At 43.8% G+C, this 27798-nt stretch overlaps 1 protein-coding gene across 4 annotated transcripts in view; it reads left to right on the top strand.

Annotated features, from left to right (window-relative positions):
* MVB12B (multivesicular body subunit 12B) overlaps nucleotides 1–27798 on the top strand; it is a 206181-nt gene that overhangs the window by 35735 nt on the left and 142648 nt on the right. For all 4 annotated transcript variants that reach the window (XM_078436492.2, XM_078436490.2, XM_078436491.2 and 1 more), the window contains exon 3: nucleotides 27512–27619. In XM_078436492.2, coding sequence (XP_078292618.1) covers nucleotides 27512–27619 — 108 coding nt within the window. The remainder of the gene's footprint in view (nucleotides 1–27511; nucleotides 27620–27798) is intronic.

Below are 27798 nucleotides of genomic sequence, written 5' to 3' on the forward strand. Positions count from 1 at the left end.
TCTGGATATTTTGTATAAATAGAATCCTATACTATACGACCTTTTTTTATTTGGCTTCTTTCACTCAGCGTGATGTTTTCAAGATTTCCATAGCACATTTTGATATCTGATAGAGCCATTTCCTTCCTTCATGTTTTTTTTCAAAAAATTTGGGGTATTTACAGCATCTTATCTTTTTAAAAAAAAGTTTTAATGTTTATTTTTGAGAGGAGGGGGGGGAGAGAGAGACAGAGACAGAGACAGAGACAGAGAGTGCGTGAGTGGGGGAGGGTCAGAGAGAGAGAGAGAGACACAGAACTCGAAACAGGCTCCAGGCTCCGCACTGTCAGCACAGAGCCTGACGCAGGCCTCAAACCCGCAAAAGGTGAGATCGTGACCTGATCTAAAGCTGGATGGACACTTAATCAACTGAGCCACCCGGGCGCCCCGCATCTTATCTTTTCTAAAAGAACTTGCGAATCAGCTTGTCACCTTCCACAAAATATTATGTTTTGATTCTCAGTACAGTTGCACTGAGTTAGCACGTCGATTTGAGGGGAATCCGCATATTTACAATACTGAGTTTTCCCGTCTAGGAATATGGTGTGCATTCTCTTTATTGAGGTCTTGTCTTATGTCCAGTCAAGTTTTATAGCGTTCCTCATATGTCTTGTCATTCCTGTATGTGCTTTTCTGTTTGTTGTGCATAGGTTCTTTTTTTGTATAGCTTTAGTGAGGCATACTTGACCTACAATATACTGCATAAGTTTAAAGTATTCAGTTTGACGAGTCTTGACATGTGTATGTTTACACCTATGAAACCGTCACAGTCAAGAGCATGAGTGTGTCCATCACCCCCAGAGGCCCTTCAGTAACACGTCCCTCACTATCCCAGCCCCATCCCTAGAAAGCCACTGGTCTACTTTTTGTCGCTGTAGGCTAGGTAGCATTTTTTGGAACTTTATATAAATTCTTTTTTTTTTCTTTGGTCTGGTCTTTTTTTCTCAGAATTCTTTGTCTGACTTTCTTCTCTCAGAATCATTCTTTCAAGATTCATTCACCCTGTCGACTGTATCAGTAGTTTTTGTGTGATTGTTAAACGAGTAGTAAGCACTTCATTGAATACTTACGTGACAGTTTATTTGTTGGTGACTATTTGGGTTATTTCCAGTTTGGGCTAGTGACAAATAAAGCTACTATGAACATTCAGATACAAATCTTTGTGGGGACATATGCCTTCATTTCTCTTGAGTAAAAAATGTAGGACTGGATGCTGGATTGAATGGTAATGTACATTTAACATTTTAAGAAATTGCCAATGTTCCGTATCCTTGTCAACATTTGATTTGCTCGCTTTTTTGAATTGTAGCCATCTGGGTGTGTACTGGGTGTGTAATGGCCGTTGATTATGGTTTCAGCTTGCATTTCTCTGGTAACAAATGGCTTTGAGTACCTTACCTTGTGCTTTTTTGCCATTAGTATGTGTCTATGTTGGTGACGTGTCCGTTCCAATTTTTTGCCCATTTTTTATTGGGCTGGTTATCTCAGTTTGAAGAGTTCTTTGTATATTTTAAATACAAGTCCTTTGTTGGATATATGTTTTAAAAATATTTTCTCCCAGTTTGTAGCTTTCCTTTCAGTGTATTTGAAAAGCTAATGTTTGATGAAGTCAAGCTTATTAATTTCTTTTTTTTTTATAGGTAATGCTTTTTGTGTAACACTTAAGAAATCCTTGCCAAGCCAAAGGTCAAGATTTTTGTCCATAATCCCTTTGAGAAGTTTTAAATTTTTAGCTGTTACACTTAGGCCAAACTTACTTGAAGTTAATTTTTATATATGATAAGATACAGGGATCAAGGGTCACCTTTACAAATAGCTGAAGTGAAGATTACCCTTCCTTCACTGAATTGCTTCGGCACCTTTGTGAAATATCAAATGATCATGTATTTATAGGTATATTGCTGGGCTCCATATTCTATTCCATGATGCAAATATCTGTCTACATGCTAAAACTGCACCCTTAGATTACTGTAGTTTTATGATAATTCTTAAAACCAGGCAATCCTCAAACTTAATTCTTTTCTAGCTATTTTGGTTATTCCGGGATATCAAAAACGTCCTTTGAATTTTAATATAAATTTTAGAATCAGCATGTCAGTTTCTAAAGAAAAGGCCTGCTAGGACTTGTGATTGGGGTTGTACTCAATGTATGGACCCATTTGCATAGAATCATCATCTTAACAATATTGAACCTTCAGATTTATTAACATGGTTCATCTCTTCATTTATCTAAGTCCTCCTTCGTTTCTCTGATAGATCCTTTTTGGTTTTCAGTGTACAACTCATGCAGATCTTTTGCCACATTTATCCTTAAGAATTTCATACTTTTTGGGGTACCTGAGTGGTTCAGTCAGTTAAGCGTCTGACTTCTGCTCAGATCATGATGTCACCATTCCCTGAGTTCAACCCTGGGGTCGGGCTCTGTGCTGATGGCTCAGAGCCTTGAGCCTGCTTCAGGTTCTGTGTCTCCCTCTCTCTGCCCCTCCTGCATTCGTGCACTGTCTCTCTCTCAAAAAAAAATAAACATTAAAAATTTTTGAAAAAAAGAATTTCATAATTTTGATGCTATTGTAAATGTCATTTATTTTCATTTTAATTCCATTTTAGGTTTTTTTTCATTTTTTTAATGTTTATTTTCTTTTGAAAGAGAGAGACAGAGCATGAGTTGGGGAGTGGCAGAGAGAGAGAGGGACATAGAATCCAAAGAAGGCTCCAAGCTCTGAGCTGTCAGCAGAGCCTGTTGGGGGGCTCGAACTCACAAACCTGAGACCGTGACCTGAGCTGAAGTCAGATGCTTAACTGACTGAGCCACCCAGGCACCCCTAATTCCATTTTAGTTTATAGAAATACAATTGATTTTTGTATATCCATCAGATATTCTGCAACTTTGATTAGTTTTTATAGCTTCTTTGAATATTCCTTACAACTTTTCTACATAGACAGTCATGTTGTCTGTGAGTAAAAACAATTTTCCTTCCTCCTGTCCAGTCTGTATGCCCTGTTATTTGTTTGTTTATCTCTACCTTACCACACTGGCTAGAACTTCCAGTACACCTGGCTAGTACTCAGTACACCTGAGTTAACCTGGTGAAGGCAGACTCACTCGCCTCGTTCCGTGTCTCAGGGGGAACAGCATACAGTGTCTCACTTAAATATAGTGTTTGCTATAGACTTTTTGTAGGTACTGTTGCATAGGCTTAGGAAGTACCCTTCCAGAAAGCTTTTATCATACATGGATATTGAATTTTGTCAAATGCTTTATCTCTATTGAGATGATCATGTAGTTTTTGCTTTTTAATCTTTTAATATGATGAAATATACTGGTTGCTTTTGGGATGTTAAACCAAACTTGCTTTTTTGGGGATCGACATCACATGGACATAATATGTTGTCCTTTTAACATATTGTTAGATTCAATTTCCTAAATTCTGTTAAAACAGTTTATGTACATATGCATGAGAAATATTTGTTGGCCTGCAGCTTTCTTTTCTTATCGTATCTCTGTCTGATTTTGATATTAGGGTAATGCTGGTCTCATGTAATAAGTTGGGAAATATGTCTTCCTCATATAAGTTCCTCATATATCTTCTGGAATATTTGATGTAGAATGGTATTAGTTCTTTAAAAATTTTTTTCTCTTAATGTTTATTTGAGAGAGAGAGAGAGAGAGAGAGGGAGAGGGAGAGGGAGAGAGCATGAGTGGGGGGAAAAGCAGAGAGAGAGAGAGAGAGAAGACACAGAATCTGAAGCAGGCTCTAGGCTCTGAGCTGTCAGCACAGAGCCCGACGTGGGGCTTGAACTCACGAACCATGAGATCATGACCTGAGCTGAAGTTGGACGCTTAACTGACTGAGCCACCCAGGCACCCCTAGAATTGGTATTATTTCTTCTTCAAATGTTTATGGGATTTACCAGTGAAGCTATCTGGACTTGGTCATGGGAAGGTTTTATAAACTCAAGTTTTTAAGTAGATATAATGCTGTTTATCTCTTCTTGAATGAGCTTTGGTAATTTGTATGAGGGAATTTTTCCAATTAACTGAAGGTTTCCAGTGCCTGGGCATAAAGTTGTTCATAATATTTCCTTATCGTCTTTTTAATATCTTCAAGATCCATAGGATGTCTTCTCTTTCATTTCCTATAATGGCAGTTGGTGTCATCTCTCTCTTTTCTTGCTCAGGCTACCTAGAGTTTTATCAATTTCATCCATCTTGAAAGAACCAGCTTCTGGTTTTATTGATTTTCTCTATTATTTTTTCATTTCTATTTTATTGTTTTCTCTTTATTATTTTCTTTCTTCTGCTTACTTTGGATTTAATGTTCTAGTTTCTTAAGGTGAAAGTTATAGTCATTGATTTAAGATGTTTCATCATTATTAGTATAAACATTTTTAGTACTATGAATTTCCCTCTACACCTTGCACTAGCTGCATCCCTCAAATGTTGATATGTTGCGTTTAATTTTAATTCCATTCACAGTACTGTCTAATTCACCTTTTGGTTTCTTCTTTGAACCATAAGCTATTTAGATATGTGTTGTCTCACTCCCATGTATTGTGAATTTTCTGGATATATTTCTGTTAGTGATAACTTACTTCATTCTAGGCCATCAGAGAATAAACTTAGTTTTTTGGCCTGGTGCAAGAGTCAGCAAACTTTTTCTGTAAAAGTCCAGATAGTAAATATTTTAAGCTTTGTGGACCAAATATGTATATTGATTTTTTTTAACCCTTAAAAAATATAGAACCATTTGTAATTCATAGACTGTACACAAACAGGCTACTGGCTAGATTTAGCCTGTGGGCTGTGGTTCAGGCCTAGATGATCTGTCTTAGTAAATGTTGTATATATACCTGAGAAAGTATATATATATATATATATTCTGCTGTTGTTGCAGTTGAAAAGTTTTTGATAATTGTTAAAATAGTTCTTCTTCACCTCTCCCTTTTGTGGGGGCTCTAATTACATGTATATTTGTCTACTTGATATTGTCCCAAAGTTCAAGTAGGTAGACAAATCCTAGAAGGAAATAACAAAAATGAGATCAGAAATTAGAAGTAAAGGAAGAAAGAATTGTTAATTGAGAATTGATTCTTTGTAAAAAGCAGACTAGATAAACTTGTAGCAAATATGGCAGTAAATGGAAATAAAATGAAGATAAGCAGAATTTTGATTGAGAGAAGGAAAGTAAGAGTATAAAGAGATTTGAAAATTGTAAGAGAATATGATGCGTAACTATTATATGCAGTCTTATGCGACTAAAATTAAAAATCTTGATGAGTTAGATCATTTCCACTGCTATTTAAGAAGAAGAAATCCTATCGCAAACGTGCATTGAAGGAAGAAATTGGAAAAGTCATTAGAGAGTTATTTCTAACAAAAGCATCAGACCCAAATTGTCTTAAGGTAGCATTCCCTAAAATTGTCAAGGAACGGGTAATTCCCACGTCTTCAAACTATCTTAGAGCTTTCAAAAAAGAGGGGGAAGCTTCTCCTTTTGTTTTACAGAGCTAATTTAATTGATAATTGATATTGCTATTGTGCATGGTACTATTTTTTCCCATTGTTTTCTTCAAACGATTATTAGTTTTGACTTGCATAGTTCGTATAAAGGAAAACTAACTTTTAAAATACATTTATCATGAGATGCCTGAATGGCTCAGTTGGTTAAGTGTCCAACTTCAGCTCAGGTCATGATCTCACAGTTTGTGAGTTCGAGCTTGTGTTGGGCTCTGTGCTGACAGCTCAGACCCTGGAGTCTGCTTCGGATTCTATCTCCCTCTCTCTTTACCCCTCCCCTGCTCATGTGTGCGTGTGCTCTTTCTCTCTCTCATAAAAAATAAAAATTTTTAAATGTTTATTTATTTTTGAGAGAGAGACACAGAGTGTGAGCAGGGGAGGAGCAGAGAGAGAGGGAGACACAGAGGCAGAGGTAGGCTCCAGGCTCTGAACTGTCAGCACAGAGCCCGATGTGGGGCTCAAACCCACGAGCCGTGAGATCATGACCTGAGCCAAAGTCGGACTCCCAACCAACTGAGCCACCCAGGAGCCCCAAGAAAAAAAATTTTAAATACATTTATCTTGTGTCCAACAACCTCATTGAATTATTTTATTGCTTCTGATTTCCCTTTCTATTCCTTGGCCGCCCCCATGACCCTTTGGACCATGGTTTAAGCAGATGACAAGTGTGTAAGGTTTATGCAGTAGGAAATGATATGATTGCAAATTCCACTGTGTTGTGAGGGGGAAGAGTTTAAGAAAGCATTGGCCTGCTGACTAAGCAGATGTCCATTAACAGCATCTCTACTCTCCTTTGCTGAGACCTGTTGAATTGTCTCCCCACCCATCTCCCTAACTCCATTCTGACCTCCAGTCTTCCCCATGTGATTGCAGATGGAAACTTTCTAAAAGAAGCAGACTACTCCTGCTCAGAATTCTTCTCCAGCTCTCTGTTCCTAGATTCAGAGGCCAATTCATTGTTTTACTTAGATACCCGGCAGTTTACCCTGGGTAGGTGTTTATCAAATGGATGGGCTTCACTGGGATCGCAGACCTTTTTCTTGATTTGCCCCTTCACTGCCTTTCCACCCCCATCCTGCCCCCTTCAGCTCTGTGTGCTTCTCCAAATGTGCTGTTCCCATTCTTGCCTGTGTGCCCTTGGGCGTGCACGCCATTCCTCTCCCTGGGGAACTGTGTTGGAACTCTTTGTGTTTTGGTACTTTCCTCTCTTGCAGCTCTTACCACTCTGATTGCAGAGGTCTGCCCATGCGCACCTTCCTGTGAGGCCCCTGGAGGCTGTGGAACAGTGTCTTTCATGTGGCTGCACCCCCAGTTCCCTGCACAGTGCCTGAGAGTATACGTACCCCACCAGGCACGCAAAGAACGTTTATTGAATTGAATTAGCTGGCTCCTTTGTTCTGCCTTTCTGTGCCTGGGATAGCGGATGCCAACATCCAGCTAAGTTATGTTTGTGTTAAACATGAATTGAAATGCAATTACAGCTGGCAGTGTGGTTTGAGAGCCGAGCAGCAGAGTAAATAAGAAGGGTGACTTAGCCGCAAGTGCCAGTTCATCTCCTTTGCTTTCCTGCCTCCTGTCACTGAGTGTGACACATGCATGAGCAGCACGAGTTCAAGTGTCCTCCCTATACCCCAGCGCTTTAACTCTTTCCGTCCTCCTGGTCTTCTTGGCTCTCTTCCAAGGGCCCCTTTGTCCAAACCGGCCAGAGGCCCAGAGCCAGGCCCTGCGGTCGCAGGTGGCTGTCTCCAGCAGGAGGCTGCCCTCCCCACTGCAGGTGTCGCCCGAGAGCTGGGGCAGAGGTGGAGTCAGCAGCAGGGAGTAGGGGAGCCTGGGCCAGGGGTGCAGGCCAGCCTCCTTCCTGAAGGCCTGGGGGAAGCCGTGTGGGGTCACTGGATTTTCTGCCGATCCCAGAATTACTAGTTTTTGCTCTTTTCTTAACCATATCTGCTAGGGCCCCAGCTAAGGCAAAAACAGTACAGCTTACCAAAGACATTGCCTCCTGATCTTAGACCCATTTGGGGTTTTTTTGACTTTATTGAATTGCATGCAGAAACCGCATCTTATAAATGGACCTACCTTGAGGTCAGTTGAATTGGCCAGAGAGAGAAACTTCCTTCTTGTATTTGGGAAGGCACTTAGATGTCTTGGAGTGTCAAGGTGGGGGTCTCCGGAATCTTTCAGACCCGTGCAGTTGCTTGTTAATGAGCATTCATATGGCCTCCCTACATCAACTGGGCATGCTTCTTTGTATAAGCCTGCTCTCGTGGGCTCAGGGGCTTTCTGAAACTTTAGAGATGGAGCTGAAGGGGAGAGGAAGCATCCACTGACTGGCAGACATGTATTGAGCCCCCACCGAGTGTAGGTCCTGTGCTGGGTCCTGGGAATCGTGAATGTCAGATGTGGTCCCTGCCTGCGCGCAATTTACAGACCTGAGCAAAAGGGAAGAGGTGCGTATCCTTGGGTAGCCCTCTTCCTTCCCGAGATTAATCTTCCCAGGAGAATCCTCCTTCCCTCTCCTTCCTGCCTGGGTTCTTGCTTGTGAATCCCTCTCATTCTCCCTCCCTCTTCTCCCTCTTTGCCTCCACACAAACGTACTGCGGTCCCCTCTGTTCCTAGAAACTGATACAGCACCACCCCCATCACCTTCCTTCACCTTACCGTCCCCTCCAGCTGCTGTCTTAATAGTCCTTTCCCTCGAGGGTTGTTTCTGCCTCTCCTCTTCTTCATGGTCTCCGCTCACCCTTACTTCCGAATTGTCTCCCTCAATGGCTTTTTCCTAATTCTTACTCTCCTTGATCTCATCTCAACTTTGGACACCGTTGGCCAGTTCCTTCCTTCCTGAACATAATCCGTTTTCTGAATGCAGAACTGGCCTATGCTCCCTGTGGACAGTTTGGAAGATAGAAAGTACAAGGAGGGAAAAAAGGGGTTTGTAATCCTACACTCAGAGGAACAATGCCAGTAACATTGTGACCTGTATTTCTTAGTTTTTTCTTCGGTGTGTGTGTGTGAGAGGGGTCAACAGTAATGGGATTCTGCTCTCTATTCTGTTTCTGATGTACCTGTACCACACACTGTGCTTATTATCGCATTGTGTGTTTTTAGTGTATTATTGTACTATTGTCTTAGGTCATCAAATATTCTTCTATAGCCCTTCTTTCTTGAAACACTCTTATCCGTGAAATGTGATTTCAGCTGCTTTCTACGTCATTCTTCTCCGGTTTCCCCTCCCGTGTAGTCCCTCCCCAACACTACGACATCCCCGGGTTGTGTCCCAGCCTCCGTCACGGTGCGCTCTCCTCCAGCCTGGGTCCCAGCCACCCGGAGCCGAGCCGCATCCTCACGTGGGCAGCCTGTGCTCGGGCCGCTGTCGTTAGCCAGACCCATGTTTCCATCTGCCTGCCAGACTCGTCCACGTATTGCAGTGGTGGCACTCAACCTGAGTATTCCCAGAATGAACCGTCTTCTGTTTCCTTACCACTGCCCACCCAGCCCCCCAAACCACAACCGCCCCTCCTGCCAACTCCTTCTACCAGGTGGAGACCAGACTCTTCCTGGACCACCCCCCCCCGCCCCCAGTCACGGCCCCCACCCCTGGCAAGCAGGTTCTTGGATTCTACCCCCGTGTCATCTTTTACACTATCCCTTTCTGTCTCTACTCTCACCGAGGTCAGCCTTCACTATTCAGGTCCCAGGTGGCCTCTTCCAAGAGGACTCGTCCCTCTCTTCTCAACTTCAGGGTTTGTCCTTGAAGCATTGGGGCGAGTCCTAACTCCTGCACCCGCTCTGCTCCCCCAGGTTCTGGCTCCTCCCACCTCTGCTCCTCAGCGCATCCCGCCTGATGCTGCTCCTCTAACTTTTTCCACGCCGCCCCCCTCCCTGCACCCTGATGTGCTTTCTCGTCCTTCCGAGCACTTCCCTCCATTGTGGTACTAAGGGAGCTCTCCTTGCTCTTCCGGTAACTCCGAATATCCCTGCTATGTCTGGGCCTGTGCTAGTTGTTTCCATAGACAGTATTTCCTTCACGCAGTGACCCTGTGAAGTTACTGTTGTAATCTTCTTTTACAAGAGGAAAACGAAGCCCAGGAGAGCTCGAGGGCTCTTCCTGAGATCACACAACAGGTGTGGATGAGCGGAGATCAAACCTTGGTCTCCTGCGTGTACACACTGTACCCCCACTGCTTATTCAGCTTACCTGTCGACCTTCCTCTGAGGAAGGGACCGTGTCTGCTCATATTTGCATATACGGAAGAGCACCGTGCAACGCCTCGCGTGTCTGAGCGCTTAGTAAATATCTGCGGAAGGAAAAGTAAAGACGTGAATTGCACCCTAGCGATGACTACATAGGCAGGTAGGGGTCCCCGTTTAAGGCCAGATCAGCCTGCCTACCTGAGTGTGGGAAGGAGTGTTTCTGCTACATCAGCACCAGATTTGCCACTGACTAAGGGGTTACTGTGTTCTAGCCGCCGGGCAGAGCACTGAATTTGCACTGTCTCTTTTAATAATTACACAACTGTCTGAGATAGAATCTGTTGTTTCCCTTTACGGAGGCACAAGCTGGGGCTCAGAGAGGTTGAGGAACTCAGCCAAGGTCACACAGCTACTAAGTGGTGAAGCCACGATCTGAACTCACATCTGTCCAGTACCAAAGCCCGTGTTCTAAACTGCTACGTTCTCCTGCTCTCCTGGCCCAGGAGAGGAGGGACTGGGTGGTGTGAGGCATAGGTTGTTATCCCAGGGTCCCGTGAGGAAAGGGTTTTGAAATACTGTGCCATGGTTAGCAAAGACAGAGAGGAACTAGCCTTAGGAGCAGCTCCTGTTTTCTTCTCTCTTCTTCTCTTCATTCAGCAGACGCATCCTCCATAATAATTCTCTCTTACTCTCTGGATCCTGTGGTAGAGAGAGGATTAGTGAACCCTGCCCTCCTTTTTTTTAATTAAAAATATCTTCATGACATTTAAAAAATTATAAAAGCTCATTTCAGAAAATCCAAATCATATAGAATTATATGAACTGAAGAATGAGAATATTACCTTTCTTTTCTTCTTAATCCTACACAATATTATTAGCAGTTTGGAAGTATCCTTCTAGGCTTGTTTTTTTTTTCCCCCTTTTTTGCAAAAAAAAAAAAAAGTATTTATTTTTAATTAAATAAGGGATACAAAAAAATCTTCTTATTTAAAAAAATCAAATAATACAGCCGAAAGCTCAAGTCACTCTCTACCACGCCCCTAATTTCTGCCAAAAGCTCAAGTCACCCTCTACCACACCCCTAATTTCTGTTAGCCACTCTCATCAGTTTGTTCTTTTTTTTTTTCCTTTTCCCTCGGCACTTACGTGTTTAAATGACTTACAGAACTATGTTGCTACAACTTGCCTTTTTAATATAAATTAGATCACGCAGCACGCTCTTGCTTTATTTTTCCCGAACGATGCGTATGCCGGTTAGGTCTTTCTAGATTAATGCGAATAGGACTAACGCGTTCTCATTCCCTGGAGTGTGATGCTCCGTGGCAGGCTGAACCTCTACACGAGCATTCTCCTGATGCCCAGCGTCATCCCTGTCCAGTTTTTCACTGCAAAGAGCCTCAGGGCACACCCCCTTGTTTGCGTTGCCAGATTTAGCAAATAAAACTGATCGGATGCCCAAAGAAATCTGAAAAATTTGAAAATTTTTTAAATTTGAAAAAAATTATTCACTGTTCCTCGTGTATCTGAAATTCACATTTAATTCAATGGGGCGTCCTGTGTTTCCTCTCGCAACTCTTCGCCTTTTACATTTATGAGTATTTGAAGGCCCTACTCCTTTTTTTCTTAAGGTGTCTATGATATCTGATTTTTTTAAATGTTTATTTATTTTTGAGAGAGAGACAGAGTACAAGTAGGGAAGGGGCAGAGAGAGAGGGAGACACAGAATCTGAAGCAGGCCCCAGGCTCCGAGCTGTCAGCACAGAGCCCAACGTGGGGCTTGAACTCACAAACCGTGAGATCATGACCTGGGCCGAAGTCAAATCCTTCGCCAACTAAGCCACCCTGGTCCCCTGATCTGATTTTTTAAAATTAAAAATTGTATTACTAAATATTTCATATACAGTTCTTGAATAAGGGGGCTTGGGGGCACTGAACCCCTCCACCACTGGCACAATTGAAAATCCATATATAACCGCTGACTCCCCAAAAACTTAACTACTAATAGCCTACTGTGGACCAGAAGCTTTACTGATAACATAAACAGTCAATTAACATCTTTTTTTGTTATATGTATTACGTACTGTATTCTTACAATAAAGTAAGCTAGAGGGGAAAAAATGTTATTAAGAAAATAGTGAGAAAAAGAAAATACATTCATAGTACCAAACTGTATTTATCTCACACACACACACACACACACACACACACACACACACACAATTCGCAAAGAAGTGGATCCACACAAACCGGTGTTGTTCAAGGGCCAGCTGTGTATAGAAAAGTATACAGAGTAATGTAACAAATATCCATGTAACTATCATACAGCTTCTTCAGGTATTAGTATTTCAGTAAGTTTATGTGGGATCTTTGTTTTTTTTCAATAAGAGAGAGAGAGAAAACTTTATTGGTGCCTGTGTACCCTTCGGACCGTGCATCCTTCTTTACCCAGAGTAACTACTGAGTTTGGTATTTTTCATTCCTATACATTCTTCCTGTTTTCAGACTTTGTATAGATGACTTCCATGTGGAATCCATTATCATATTGTGCATATTTTTCAACTTGTTCTTTCGCTAAGCATTGTTTTCGAGATTTGTCCTTGGTGATACATACAGCTCTAGTCAATGTATTTTCAAGGCTGTATAAAAATCTGTTGCATGAATATACTATGACATATTTATTCATCCTTTTGTTGATAAGGATTTGGGTTATTTCTAATAATTTACCATCATAAACAGTGTTGCACCTAATACCTTCCTATCTTTGTGCTAAGAATTTCTCTAGGGAACACTTACGGCGTGGAATTGCTGGGTCATTTTCACCTTACTGAATTTAGTAAATGTGTTCTCCAAAGTGGCTGTGCCAGTTTGTGCCCTACTCGTTTTTGTCAGATATTTACAGGTTAGTCAGTGGTTTGCTTTGAATGATATAACATTGTCATTTTTAATTTGCATTTCCTAGAGAGGTTGAACGTTCCCTCCCGTGGTTTCTCCATATTGTATATCATTTTTCTTTTGGCTTATCTCTTTTTCTCGTTGATTTGTAGGAGTTCTTTATTTATTTTGGATATTAATCCACTGTGAGTCCTGCATCGCTCACTGTCTGAGGCTTGTCTTTTTACTGTTTTTAGTGTCCTTTGCGGTACTGAGGTTTTAAGTTTCAGGGTCGTAAAATTCATCAATCTCCTCTCTCACGGATTTTTCCTACACATGCATCCATTTCTTTAACAATTTCCTCTATTGAAATCATAAAGGTTTTTTAACATTTTTTTGAAAAGCTTTAAAATCTCGCTTTCCACCTTTAATCTTTAACCCACCCGGAATTTGTTTTTATGTGAGGTAGGGCTCTAATTGCATTTTTGGTTTCACAGGATGTCTGAGTGGTATTGATTGAAGAGTTCATGCTTGACCACTGCTATGTCATCTGCAGTTCTGTCATAGGTTGTGGTGGAGAGGAACCCGCCTCTGTGTGGCTGCCAACCAGCCGCAAGGAAACCTGTTGCTGTTCTCGGTGCAGGTCTCCGTGTGGAGACCCAGGGCTGTGTCCTGGCCGGCCATCTGGACGTGGCAGAGGCAGGAGCACTGTGGCCCCAGCCATCTTTCCCAATGACCCAGAATGGAGCGGACATTTCCACTTTGCTCTAGCCAAGCACCCTGCCCGTGTTTACATCCCATTTCCCCGCTTATGGCTTTGCAGTCCCCAAGAACTGACTCCTCTGTGTGTCTGTCTTTCCCCCCCGCCTCCCAGCAGGTGCAGAAGCAGGGCTCCTGATTTCTGGGGGTGTCCCCGGGGGCCTCTGCTTTCTTCCACCCTGCCCCGCCTCAAGAAGCAGTCTTCTCTGTGCCTGCTGGAGTCACGGCAGCTGTGCGGCAGGTAGAATGAAGAAGGGTGTTCTGCAGAGCCCCTCGTGCCAGCCGTAGTTTGTGCATTTTCTCATTGCCCGCTCTTTTCCTTACTCACTCAGCCAGTTGGCAAATACCTGATTGTGTATCATCAGGGGGGCTTTCCAGGGCCAGGGGTCCTTCAGCCAGGCCCTAAGTGAGGAGAACGTTCCACACAACGAGGTTCCAGAGGGAGCCCCAGGAGCGAAGCCAGGGAGGCAGGAAATCGCAGAGACTAAGGGAGACGGGGCAGCCTCAGGGACAGGGGTGTGCATTCATTTCTTTCACTAAAAAATGTTAGACATCCCAGCTGAAAGTCTGTGGCAGACCTGAGCCGGCTGTTCAGGATACAAAATGATAAAATAGTGCAAATGGAATCAAAACCAAACAACAACCAAGAGTTTCTGGACTCGTCTTCAGTCAGATGGCTCTTTCCACTGTAGAGTTTTAGAAAGCCTTTTGGGCACACAGCCTGTTAGGGAGTCAGAAGGAAAGCCACTTGGGCTCCCATTCTCCGTGCTGTGCCTAAACTGCTCTGACGAAGATGTGAAATGGCTTCACGGTTGGCCACTGTCCGACCTGGGCCAAGTGTCTGTGTTTCCACAGTGGATGATCTAACACGTCGAGAGCCCTTTGAACTTCATTCTTATTCACAGTGTCAGCCAGATATTTCCTTTGGAATGTCTGCAGAGTTTCCCGGCCCCTTTGATTGTTTTGTGTCTGCCAGATACATCTTTGGATTGTGGGTGGGCTCCCTTAAAACACCAGGGTGTGAACGGGTTGGCCAGTCTGCTAGTTAGCCTGGTGGTGAGCCGTGGTGTCTTTTGAGAACCCCTCGTTAGGCAAGGCGAACTTGATGCTGACATCGAAGAACTGTTGATGGCTGCGAGGATTTACTGCACAGCCCCTCTGCGGGCAGCTTGGTTGGGTAGCTGATTTACAAAGTGTTTCTCAAGTTTAAATCCGACAGATCGTCATTTCTCACCCCATCAAACGAAGTCTTTTAGATTGTTGTTTTTATTATAAAAGCTGCGTAGAGTCAAAAGGTACAAACTTCCAGTTGTAAAATATGGTGTTCATGGGGAATGATGTCCAGCATGGCAACTATAGTTAATAATACTGTGTTGCATATTTGGGAGACTAAATCTCAGAAGAAAAAAAAATTCCGTAACTATGTGTGGCGATGGAGGTTAGCTGGACTTATCGTGGTGATATTTCATAGTATAGACAAATATCGAACCACTGTATTGTAAACCTGAAATTAATATAACGCTGTATGTCCATTATGCCTCAATTAAGAAAGAGAACACCAGAAAATACCCAGAAATCTCAACTGCTCACAACCAGACGGTAGTTAATGCTTTGCTTTATATTTGTCTCGATCTTTTTGTACACAGATGATTTTTAAGAAACAAAATATGACATTGTACTACGTAAATTATTTTGTAACTTCGTCTTTTCCCCTGAACTTTCCATGAGCCTAGATACGTGTCCTCAAAATCATTTCCAGTGGTGCAGAGTCATCCGTCTACTGTAAGGATGTTCTTTAACCATTAGAAATTTATCATTCCCCCCTTTTGCCTTTGTTTTGTTATTGTTCTTATTTATTCTTGAGAGAGAGAGAGAGAGAGAGAGAGAGAGAAAGAGAGAGAGAGAGAGAGAGAGACAGAGTGCAAGTGGGGGAGGGGCAGAGAGAGAGGGAGACACAGAATCTGAAGCAGGTTCTAGGCTCCGAGCTGTCAGTGCAGAGCCCGACTCAGGCCTCAAACTCATTACCTGTGAGATCATGACCTGAGCCAAAGTTGGATGCTTAACCGACTGAGCCACCCAGGAACCCCCCACCCCCCGCCCAACTTTTGCCTTTAAACACTGTGCCCCAACGGACATATAGATAACACTCCTCCCGTCTGACCCCACTCTGATCACAGAGCCCCCCTTTCTGTCCCCTTGCCCTGCAAGGCTGTTCCTCCACATCTCACGTGACCGTTTCTTCTTGTCATCCAGGTATCAACACTGAGGCACCTTATCAGAGAGAGCTTCCCTGGTCACCCCCCTGAAGCAGACTCTTTTCTTCAGTCACTGTCCCCGTTCCCCTATTTTATAAAGGCACTTAGCATTCCCTAAAATTATCTTAAATATCTGTTTATTGTGTGCCTTCCCCCATCGAGACTGTGACCCTGGGGGTCAGTGACCAGGTCCGGCTTGTTAACTGCCTATCATCTGCACCGTGATCAGAGCTAGGCGCTCAGAAGTTCAATGTGAATGAACAAATGATGTGTGTATTCTTGTGTTCACATATGATCTCTTCCTGAGGCTCTCCACCCAGGAGTAGAATTCTTTGGTCACACTGTGACCCATGTGCATGTCTATTTTTAAGGCATTTGATATGCAGCACCGAATTAATCTAATTTAAAGTTATACTACTTTATACTCACACCAGTAGCAGTTGGGGTGCCTCTTTCCCCCATAGCCTCCCTTGACTGTTGCCATATCCCCTCTTTGAAACGTGTCTTTGGTAAAGAAAAGTGGCATCTTGTTGGCACTTGAATTTACTAAGTACGTAGGTGGAACATATTTTCGTGTTCGTTGGCCATTCGTCTTGCTTCTGTGAACCGCTGGCTCATGGCCACAGCCTGTTCCTCGACTGGAGTGTTCGTCTTGTCCCTGCGGCTTTCTAAGAGCTGTGTAGACAGGTTCCCTCTTAAGCTTCTTGGTAAGAAGATTTTTCCCCACACTTAATATACCATGGACACAATTATAAATATACCGCATCCTTTTTTTTTTTCAAAATTTTTTCCTAATGTTTATTTACTTTTGAGACAGAGAGAGACAGAGCATGAACGGGGGAGGGGCAGAGAGAGAGGGAGACACAGAATCGGAAACAGGCTCCAGGCTGTTAGCTGTCAGCACAGAGCCCGACGTGGGGCTCGAACTCACGGACCAGACCGCGAGATCGTGACCTGAGCCGAAGTCGGACGCTCAACCCACTGAGCCACCCAGCCACCCCTACCACTTCCTTTTTAAGAAGCGAGTAAATATTCTATGGCATAAGCATGCCATGATTGATTGAGCCAAGACCCTTTCATTCTTCAGTTTCCTCATCTATGAAATAGATAGTAACTCATTATCATTCATTGTAACTTGTAGTGTTGTTGTATAAATGCATTGCTTACTCTAATGATCTAGGGCGAATAAAATACTGCACTTAGGCTCCTGGCACACAGGATGTACACCATGAATGTTAGTGAGTGGGGTGTTTTTACCCACAACACGTGGGGGACGCAGTGGAGCAGACTGGACAGGTGTGGCATCAGGTAAAAGTCCAGCGTGCCCCCCACCCCGGGGAGGCCTGAGCTGGGTGTCAGCCCTCCAGAGAAGCGAAAGCGCTGTCTTTCACTGAGTTCGGCTTGCTCAGACTTGTCTTGGTTTCTGTGTGCTTGTGTACTAGTTCTGGTTGCATTCGCCTACCCTCCCCCTTACACAGGTGAGCTCCAGGACCTCTGTGTCTCGCAAGCAGAGGAATGCAGTGAAAACACGGGGCCTTGCCTGAGTGTAGATGCCCTTTTAAAACCAGTGGAACCACATGATCCTCTTAAGAGATACTGAAAAAGCATTTGACAAAATATAGCATTCTTTCTTGAGAAAAACCCTCAAGAAAGTAGGGATAAAAAGGATCATAAAGGCCATATATGAAAGACCCACCGCTAATATTATCCTCAATGGGAAAAAACTGAGAGCTCTCCCCCTAAGGTCAGGAACATGACAAGGATGTCTCCCTCTCACCACTTATTCAACATAGTGTCGGAAGTGTTAGCCTCAGCAATCAGACGACACAAAGAAATAAAAGGCATCCAAATTGGCAAGGAGGAAGTCAAACTTTCACCCTTCGCAGACGACAGGATACTCTATGTAGAAAACCCAGACTCCACCAAAAAACTGCTAGAACTGATACATGAATTCAGCCAAGTTGCAGAATATGAAATCAATGTACAGAAATCAGTTGCATTTCTATACACCAATAATGAAGCAGCAGAAAGAGAAATCAAGGAATTGATCCCATGTACAGTTGCACCAAAACCCATAAAATACCTAGTAATAAACCTAACCAAAGAGGTAAAAAATCTATACACTAAAAACTATAGAAAGCTTATGAAAGAAATTGAAGAAGACACACAAAAAAATGAAAAAACATTCCATGCTCATGGCTTGGAAGAATAAATATTGTTAAAATGTCAATATTACCCAAGGCAATCTACATATTCAATGCAATACCTATCAAAATAACACCAGCCTTCTTCACAGAGCTAGAACAAGCAATCCTAAAATAAATATGGAACCAGAAAAGACCCTGAATAGCTAAAGCAATGCTGAAAAAGAAAACCAAAACTGGAGGCATCACAATTCCAGACCTCAAGCTGTATTACAAAGCTATAATCATCAAGACAGTATGGTACTGGCACAAGAACAGACACATAGATCAATGGAACAGAATAGAGAACCCAAAAATTGACCCACAATCATATGGCCAACTAATCTTTGACAAAAGCAGGAAAGAATATCCAATGGAAAAAAGACAGTCTCTTCAGCAAATGGTGTTGGGAAAACTGGACAGCGACATGCAGACGAATGAACCTGGACCACTTTCTTACACCATACACAAAAATAAACTCAAAATAGATGACAGACCTAAACATAAGACAGGAAGCCGTCAAAATTCTAGAGGAGAAAGCAGGCAACAACCTCTTTGACCTTGGCCACAGCAACTTCTTACTTGACATGTCTCCAGAGACAAGGGAAACAAAAGCAAAAATGAACTATTGGGACCTCACTAAGATAAAAAAGCTTATGCACAGTGAAGGAAACAATCAGCAAAACTAAAAGGCAACTGACAGAATGAGAGAAGATATATGCAAATGACATATCAGATAAAGGGTTAGTATCCCAAAATCTATAAAGAACTTATCAAACTCAACACCCAAAAAACAAATAATCCAGTGAAGAAATGGGCAAAAGACATGAATAGGCACTTTTCCAAAGAAGACCTCCAGATGGCTAACAGACACATGAAAAATGTTCAGCCTCACTCAGCATCAAGGAAATACAAATCAAAACCACAATGAGATACCACCTCACACATGTCAGAATGGCTAAACAACTCAGGCAACAACAGATGTTGGCGAGGATGTGGAGAAAGAGGAACCTTTTTGCACTGCTGGTGGGAATGCAAACTGGTGTGGCTACTCTGGAAAACAGTATGGAGGTTCCTTAAAAATTAAAAATAGAACTACCCTACGACCCAGCAATTGCACTACTAGGTATTTATCCAAAAGATACAGGTGTGCTGTTTCGAAGGGACACATGCACCCCCATGTTTATAGCAGCACTATCGACAATAGCCAAAATATGGAAAGAGCCCAAATGTCCATTGACAGATGATGGGATAAAGAATATGTGGTTTATATATACAATAGAATATTACTCAACGGTCAGAAAAGAATGAAATAGTGCCATTTACAACAGCGTGGATGGAACTAGAGTGTACTATGCTAAGCAAAATAAGTCATTCAGAGAAAGACAAATATCATATGACTTCACTCATATGTGAAATTTAACATACAAGACAGATGGACGTGAGGGAAGGGAAGCAAAAATAATATAAAACAGAGAGGGAGACAAACCGTAAGAGACTCTTAAATACAGAGAACAAACTGAGGGTTGCTGGCAGAGTGTTGGGTGGGGGGGGCGGGGAAGACCTAAAGGGGTGAGGGGCATTAAGGAGGAGACTTGTTGGGATGAGCACTGGGTATTACATATAAGTGATGAATCACTAAATTGTATTCCTGAAATCACTATATGTTAACTAACTTGGATTTAAATTAAAACAAAAATAAATAATAAAAAAAAATAAAACTAACAGAGTCAATAGCTTAGACTTAAGTCTTACAAGATAAGGAAGGCGTTTCAGCATTAAAATTAAAATCACCATTTTCTTCCATACTTCAACACCAAAGCAAAACCCTCCAAACCTACATGCTTCCAGAAGTGTTCACAAGCGTTACCTTTTCTGCGGCATTTGGTACTGAGCTGAAGCAGTAGGTTCCCGGCCTCCTTTCACTGTGGTCATACTGGTGGGTCTCTGAAGTGGCCCCGAGTGGGTCTTTCTGTTTGGATGATGTTCTTCTGGTATATTCCAGGTATGCCCCCATGTGGCTTGTCAAAGGCAGGGCCCATAGGTGTCCTGGTTTTGACCTAGCAGGTTGACTGTCCTTCCCTGGGCAGTGAAGGGTGACTGCTTCCTGAGTGTTGAGGTGGAGATGCAGGAGTGCACAGTTGGGCTGGTGACCCAGGAGGTCCCCCCATCTTGGTTTACTGAGTTGACGTTGCTAAGTTTGCCTCACTTCTCTGAGGCTCATTTTCTCACGTGTCATCTGTGGAGCAAACAGTACGTATGTCATTGGGTTGTTGGGAGACTTCAATGAGAAGTGCACGTGACTTGCTTAGACCCGTGCCAGGCAGACAGGAAGTCCCCTGCAAGGGTTCCAGCCCCACTGCCTGTCCTGAAACCAGGAGGATTTCTTACATTTGACTTCACGGTTCTGTTACAGCACCCGTGCCCCATAGGCCAGCTGTGGGGAGCCAGTCACACCGCACAGTGGCTGTTCGGGCTTCCCCTGTACACATTTTTTCCATAACTGCTGCGCAGTGGTCCAGAGTGTGACCTCTGAACTTGGCCCAGAGAAGGATTCAGAGGCCTGGGCCGAGAGACAGAGGCTGAGTCCGGATCCTGGTCAGGCAGCTTCCTCTAAGGTCTTGTGGTTGGTTCTGCAGGGCTGGGACTATCACTCACAGGGGACCCCCAGGGTACCTCTAGGCGGATTCGAGCAGTAGAGGAGGCCAGAATCTCTGTGCACGCAGCTTTGGACATTGTCACACTCTTGGGAACCCACTGAGGAGGTGACTAGCATTGAGGTCATGTTGCACCTGGAGGAACATCCCTGATGGTGGGGGTTTCCCTAAAAGGAATCGTCCATTCCCATAGTGTCTCCCATGATACATTTCCCAGCTCTCTGATTCTTTTAAGGTTAAAGTTCACTTTTCTTTCAACAAAAGGATACATAGGTTAAAAAAAAAAAAAATCAAAGAGTACTGAAAGGCTCAGAAGAACATGCAACAGCCCCCAGCCTGTCTCTTCCTTTTTTACTCCCCAGAGGCACTTTCAACCCTTAGATTTCTTCACTTCCGGTACTTTATCTCCACGTTTCTAGATAGTTTGAATGAACTACTTATTTCTTAATTTACCTATCCTACACATTCAGTTCTCTTAAAATCTCCCCCAGCAGGCAGCCTCACAATTTTTGGTAATTTGGTGGTCAGTGTTTACGTATTATGACAAGGCAGACTCTGGGTACCGCTCAGTCAGGTAATGTACTATGGGTAGTTTTTCTTTCTCATGCATCCTTCTCATTTTCTTGGAATTAGTTATTGACTTGTTTCTTTCATTTTGCTTAACTATCTAGGTGCCTATTTCTTTTATATTCTAATTTTTAAATTTTCTTTTTAATGTTTTCCCAGCTATCATTTTTATTTTATTTTGCTGTGTTGTGTTTTGTTATTTTATTTCCAGTATAGTTAACATACAGTGTTCTGGTAGTTTCAGGTGTATAATGACATTCAGCACTAACATACATCATGACACGGCACTCCTTAAGCCCTGTGACCTATTCCCCCATCCCCCCTACCAACCTCCCCTCTGGTAACCATCAGTTTCTTCTCTGTAGTTAAGAGTTTGTTTCTTGGTTTGCCTCTCTCTCTCTTTTTTTTCCACCTTGCTCGCTTGTTTTGTTTCTTAATTTCACATATGAGTGAAGTCATACGGTATTTGTCTTTCTCTGACTGTGTCCTTTTGAATTAGTATTTTTGTATTTTGGGGGTGTGATTACTGGATCATAGGGTAGTTTTCTTTTTAAGGAACCTCCATACTAAGTGCCTATTGATTTTTACATACAGATTAAAAATTTTTTTTTAATTTTTAAATTAATAAATTATGTTTTCAAACAGCTTTATGCCTGTGTTTTTCTTTTTCTAAGTGCTCCAGTACATCTGTCACACACCCATCCATATTTCTTCCCAGGGTTTAAGTACAGTTCCAGAAACTGTCCTAGCCACTCTTCCTCCAGATGTCCCACCGTGGCTTTCTCTCCTTTTCCTCACATCTAGGCCTGGGCACCCCTGTCGTCACCGTCCCATGTAGGATCTGTTTCCTGGGGTTCATGGTTTCCTCTTCATTGATTTCATCCCCAGTTTTGCTGATGCATTCTCCAGTAGGTTCCTAAGAGAGGGCTGCTGGAAGATTAACTTCTTAAATCCTTGTATGTCTGCAAATGTCTTTATTCTGCCCTCACATTTAATTGGTTTGAGTGGAGAATTCAAGAATTCCCCAGAATCTTAAAGACATTTTTTTCCCTTGTCTTATTTAGCACTCGGTGTTGCTGTCGAGAAGTCTGATGTGTTCTGATTCCCATTCCTTTTTATGTGACATGGTACTTCTCTCTGGAAGTTTTAAAGATGGTTTATTTCTCCCAGATTTGGTGGGATTCTCTCTTGTTTTGCTTTGGGGTGGGACTTTTTCATTCACTGTGCTGGAACACTCACGTCCTCCTTAGTATGGACACTCACCTTCTCTTCCATTTTTTTGTTTCTCTTTCTGGAGATTTCATCATTTAGATGTTGTCCTGATCCCTCAGCCTTCTTTGTTTGACTTTCCTATAGCTTATCTCATCTTGGTATTCTGCTTTCTGGAAGTGATCCTCAATTTTCTCTTCCAGTATTTTTTTTTAAATTTTTAATTTTATCTATAACTTTTTTATTTCTAGGTTCTCTATATTATTCTTAAATTGATCCTTTAAAATGGTTTTCACAATATTCCATTCTTTGGTGGTTGCAATATATTTATTAATCCCTTTGAAGATATGAATTATAGGTTTGGCTGCCTGTTTCTTAATTTTAATTGTTGCCTCATACTGTCTCTGCTACCCTCAAATGCCCATTGTTCTTTTTTCTTTTTTTTTTTTTTTAAGAAAGGATTCAATTTTGTTTCTTTTTTTTTAATGTTTATTTTTGAGAGAGAGAGACAGAGAGCGATTGGGAGAAGGGCAGAGAGAGACACACAATCTGAAGCAGGCTCCAAGCTCTAAGCTGTCAGCACAGAGCCCGACGCAGGCGGGTTATGAAACCCAAGATCATGACCTGAGGCAAAGTCAGATGCTTAACCTACTGAGCCACCCAGGTGCCCCTAAATGCCTGTTTTTCTAATTTGGACCCTGTCTATCATATTTGGGACTTACCTTCAGCACCTGGTGATCCTTTGCTAATGTTTAAGAGTGGGGCACTAGTTAGTGGGGGTGGAGTGCCTGGGTGGGGATGGGGCCTGTGGGCTGGTGGGTGGTGCACAGGGTGATGTAGCAGGGAAGTAGCTTTTGTAGCAGGAGACCCCGAGAGTCTATGCGTGCTGGTCTATTCTCTGGCACTCTTTAGTATCTCCAGAAACGAATCCTTTGGTATCCAGTGCTTAGGATACACACAGCTGCTGAGACAACAGAACCAGGAAGGAGGATAAGCATGGTGGTGGCAGGGGAGGGGGGCCCACCATTCAGTATGCACGGTTTTCAGTCTGGAGTCTACATCCTCCTTATGTTCTGGAGCCTTACTGGTTCCATTTATGCAGAAAATGCGTCTGAAATGGGGATGGGGATCTGGGAGCGTGACTGCTGTGTTTATAGACCTTGTTCCAATCTTCCTGTTTGACCCTCATCCCCAGTGGTATCTGGTGGCTCTGGGACGGTGTCCCAGGGTGCAAGTCATTAGACCCTCCACTCTGCTAAATCCCAGCCTTTCACTTTACACATCTCTTTGCACAGACGGTTGTTGACATCTCTCTTGCATCGTGCTCTTCTCCTGCTCTGTATTTTAGTGGGTTCATGCCTTCTCCACGTGGTTGTCATTTGAGAAGAACATCGGCAGAGAAGGGAAATACCCCCATGTGTTCAGTCTGTCACTGCCCACCTACTCCTCCCCACAGGCAGCTCCTATACCCAGGGAAATGCTGGAAAGACAGGGAGGGCATGAAAGGGTGAGTGTGTATAGGAGAGAAGAATGTGTATATGTGAGTGTGTAATTAAAGAGCGTGTATGAGAGAGAGAGAGAGAGTGTGTGTGTGTGTGTGTGTGTGTGTGGCACGTGTGAAGCCCTGTAATAAATACTCTGAGCAATGCACTCAGCAGCAGCAACTCCAGTGATTTGGGGAACAGGGCAGGGTACAAACAAGATAAGCAAAACAATAAGGGACCTCGTTGTTGAAATGGGTATGTGGCCTCACAAAGTGGGGATTTTGAAGGGGATACACTCAGCTCAAGGGATTACATCCTGGAAACTTCATTTAAAATTTTTTGATTACCTTACTTGGGTAGCTAGCAAGGTGTGTGGCTTTTCACATTTTGACCCTGACTGAGTGGCAGGTTCGTTCACTCCTTCGACAAGCTTTGATTGAGCCCGTATGTATCAGGCACCGTGCACAGTGCAGGGGATGGATGGCAATTTCCATTTTCCTTGTGAAGCTTGTAGTCCAGGGGCAGGATAGTAGGGGGCAGGTAAACATTAAGTGCACATGTACATAATTTGTGTTTGAAGACCAAATCTAGTCCCAGAGATGGGGAAGGAATCCCAGAGGACCAGCTGAACCCCAGTGTGGCAGTTTAGGACTTTTTGAATCTTGACGTAGCACGACGTCACTTTAAAGGTGTGGTTCGATGTCAGACCAGCTGTCCTCATTTTCGGTTTAGACGTGTTAGTGCTGGCTCTCTGGGTGCCCCCTGCTGAGCACTGAGGCAGACGCTTTGCATGTACGTCATCTCTAACCACGGCGTCCCCAGGAGGAGGGGGTTTGCTTAAGCCATCCAGTGTCAGGTTCAGGTCTGCCTCTTAATTTCACGGGCTGTGCTGCACCTCTTCCTGCAGCCCTCAGCCCACCTCCCCATGGTCTCTCCCATCCCAAGATTCAGAGGCTGGCCACTGAGTTCTCACGGTCAGAGTTGAAACGTGAATTTCTGCAGGGGGGCCTGCGCAGCCTCCCACCTCACACGTAACTTATTGTGTAGCTCGTTAGCTCATCTAATTTGGGACACAAGCATTAAGGTTCATAAACACCTTTATGTGACTGGATTAGAAAGAAGCTTCTGGCTACATCTTATTATTACAGGGAAGGCGAGGCTGGGAATGCCCGGCCTTGTTACCCCAGGGCCACTTTCTCAGTGCTTCTGATGAGCTGGGACCCGGGACCTTCTTGCTCCTTGTTCTAGTCCACCCTCCGTGTGGGTCCGGGCTCTGGGCACCTCTGTGTTCTGCCCAGACACACACACACACACACACACACACACACACACACACACACGTGCATACACACACATATGTGCTTGCACTCTCTCTGTCTCCCTCTCTCTCTCTCTCACCACCCTCCTCACCTCCCCTTGGTTGGGGTTGGAGGGCATTACACATTTTTACTTCATTGCAAATGAGTTGTGGCCTCAGGGCAAAGCCAGGCCTTTGGTTGTGCATTTTTAATGCCTTTCCAGTGCAGGTTGGAGGGCTGTACCGCCTGGGCCTCCCAGGTAAGGGGCAATCCCGCTGCACACCTGTTCTCTTTACACGCTTGCACCGGCCTCATTATCATAGTGAGGTGTCTTTCCCACCCAGAAAAAGGAAAATTCAGGCAGTGGGGTGAGCAGAGGGGGAACCATCCTTTTCAAGTCCTGGAAACAATAGCCTTGATTTAGGGTATACCCGCCCTCCAGTGGAATTACTAAATATCCAGGAGAGCCCTTCTGAACTCCATTCCCTTTCTGGTGGGAGGTTAAAGACAGCTCTGTTTTCTGAGGTCCCAGCCTGGGATTCCACAACCTTCCAGTGTTCTGCAGACTATTTTTTTAATGTATCGAAAATAAGGCATTTATTATCGAAAAACCACGGTTTGTGTAAGTTCCCTTATTTCTTTGTTCCTCTAGCATCTTTTATTTTCACATCTTCATGGTTCTGAAATTGGGATGCGTCTTAAAATAGATCCGTACAGTTTGATATTTGATTTCCTTTTTTCCTAAAGGGTTATTCTTTCCATCCCTGAGTGATTCCCAAGTGACTACATCCTAGAATTGAGGAAGTACCAGAAAAGTACAGTTTGGGAAATAAAAATCTTTCAAAACTTAATGTGCTGACTTCTCCAGTCCTTTCTTGGTCCGTTGCAACAAAGGTTGCTCTTTTCTCGTTAGAACCACTCCATTCTCATGGAATCCACAGGAGAAAACAAACAAAAGAGATGCTCGGAGGTGGAGAGTTAGGGCCCCTGCCTTATAGCTCATGTTTTCCAAGAAACTTTATGTAAGACCATTGTGGGGGAAAGTGCTGATGAGGCCTGATGCTGTGCCAGGTCGTCTCTTTCTGTGGGGGTGACATACTTGGAGCAAACGGTTCCTGAAATTATCCCCATACCATTCCTCCCCCACATTTCAGATCAAACATATTTGCACATGTAGCATAAGGATCTGTCTTTTTCTCGTGTTGCACTTGCTAATTTACGATTGTTCGGTTTGGGGTGGGGGGAAAGGCATTTTTCTTTTGCCAGTTGGCCTTTGGGCCTCTCTGAGGCAGCCTCCGAGAATGTGGCTGTGGGGGGCCCTGGGGATGCCCCCCACGCCCCCGCCCTGCTCATGTGACCACCAGAGGCCGTTGGCGTGCTGTGTGGAGAGTCCACGGGATGGGGCTGAGACCAGGCAGTTTTTGTGCAAAGAATGGAGGTGATTTCAGGGATTTGTCAGATCGAGAACTGCCCCCCGAAGTCTAAGGCCCAACAGTATGACCAGGGAGACAGCAGAGAACAGATCGTCTTGGAGCTCAGTCTGAAACAGGGTGCTGCCCCCTCAGTCTTCCTGGATGTGCCCCCTCGGGATGCTGTCCTCTGGGGCTACTGAGTGAGACAGCAGAGCAAGCCCCGGCGGTCTGTGAATAGAACAGTCTGGAAAGAAATGGGGGGGGGGGGGAAATGCTGTCCTCATCCAGCCATTCCTCTCCTGCTCTCCAATCTCATCGTCAGCAGGTTGTCCCAAAGCAGGGGCTTTCACACTAAGCCCCCCGCCCCGGCCCAGTACACAAGTCCTTTAGGACTCAGATCAAGGCTGGCTTCATGCTTGAGCGCTTCTGAGAGGAACACCTCTGTAGCTGTGGACGGGGAAATGGCTTCTTAGTGAGGCCATAAACAAGGAGCTGAATCTTTTTTATTTTTCCATCATGATACAGTTTCCGACCTTGAGTACCACTCGTGGAGCCTGCGTACGGAGGAGACAGAGAGGAGCGGGCTTCCCTGGTACCCCGCCCCCCAGCCCCCACTAGGGTCCCCTTGACGAAGCATCCTGGCTGGCCCCAGGGCCCTGGAGCAGGCGGTGCTCCTCTCAGGTGGCATTTCACACCCCATTGGACTTTTTTCTGCACCCTGTATGTCCCCCGAGTAAGTGGTAATGAGGAACTTAATGTGCTGACTTCTCCAATCCCTTCTTGGTCCGTTGCAACAAAAGTTGCTCTTTTCTCATTAGAACCATTTTTGTCAGGGTGTCTTTAATCAATGGCTTCCCTGGGGACAATATTTTTAGAAGTTGTATTTTTCACATTCTCCCTTTTCCCCTTTTGGAAAATCTCTTCCTGGTGCCTAGTGAAATGAACTAATGAGATGCCATGAGAGTTCGGGCCAGTGTTAATTGGCACAGGTATGGAGAAGATGCTCACACACGCCTCCTTTTCCAGCCTGCCTTACCTGTGCTCTTTTTCTCTGTCTCTTTGGTGTAGGTTGCACAGACAGCAGATGGTGTGGATGCCGACCTCTGGAAAGATGGCTTATTTAAATCCAAGGTTACCAGATACCTGTGTTTCACGAGATCATTTTCCAAAGAAAATGTAAGTCTAGTAGTGGCGTCCGTTTGCTGAGTGAGCACAAGGCATTTACGTGCCTGGCTGAAATTTCCTCTTTTTTTTTTGCTGTTGTTGTTGTGGTTTATTTTCATTGCCATATTAATCTGTGGTTTTAGTGAACTGGGTAGAAACCAGCAGCTAGCGCTGTGTTTCATTTATTAACG

Source organism: Panthera onca, chromosome D4 (genome assembly GCF_046562875.1).
Source record: "Panthera onca isolate mPanOnc1 chromosome D4, mPanOnc1 haplotype 2, whole genome shotgun sequence".
NCBI classification, from domain to species: Eukaryota; Metazoa; Chordata; class Mammalia; order Carnivora; family Felidae; genus Panthera; species Panthera onca.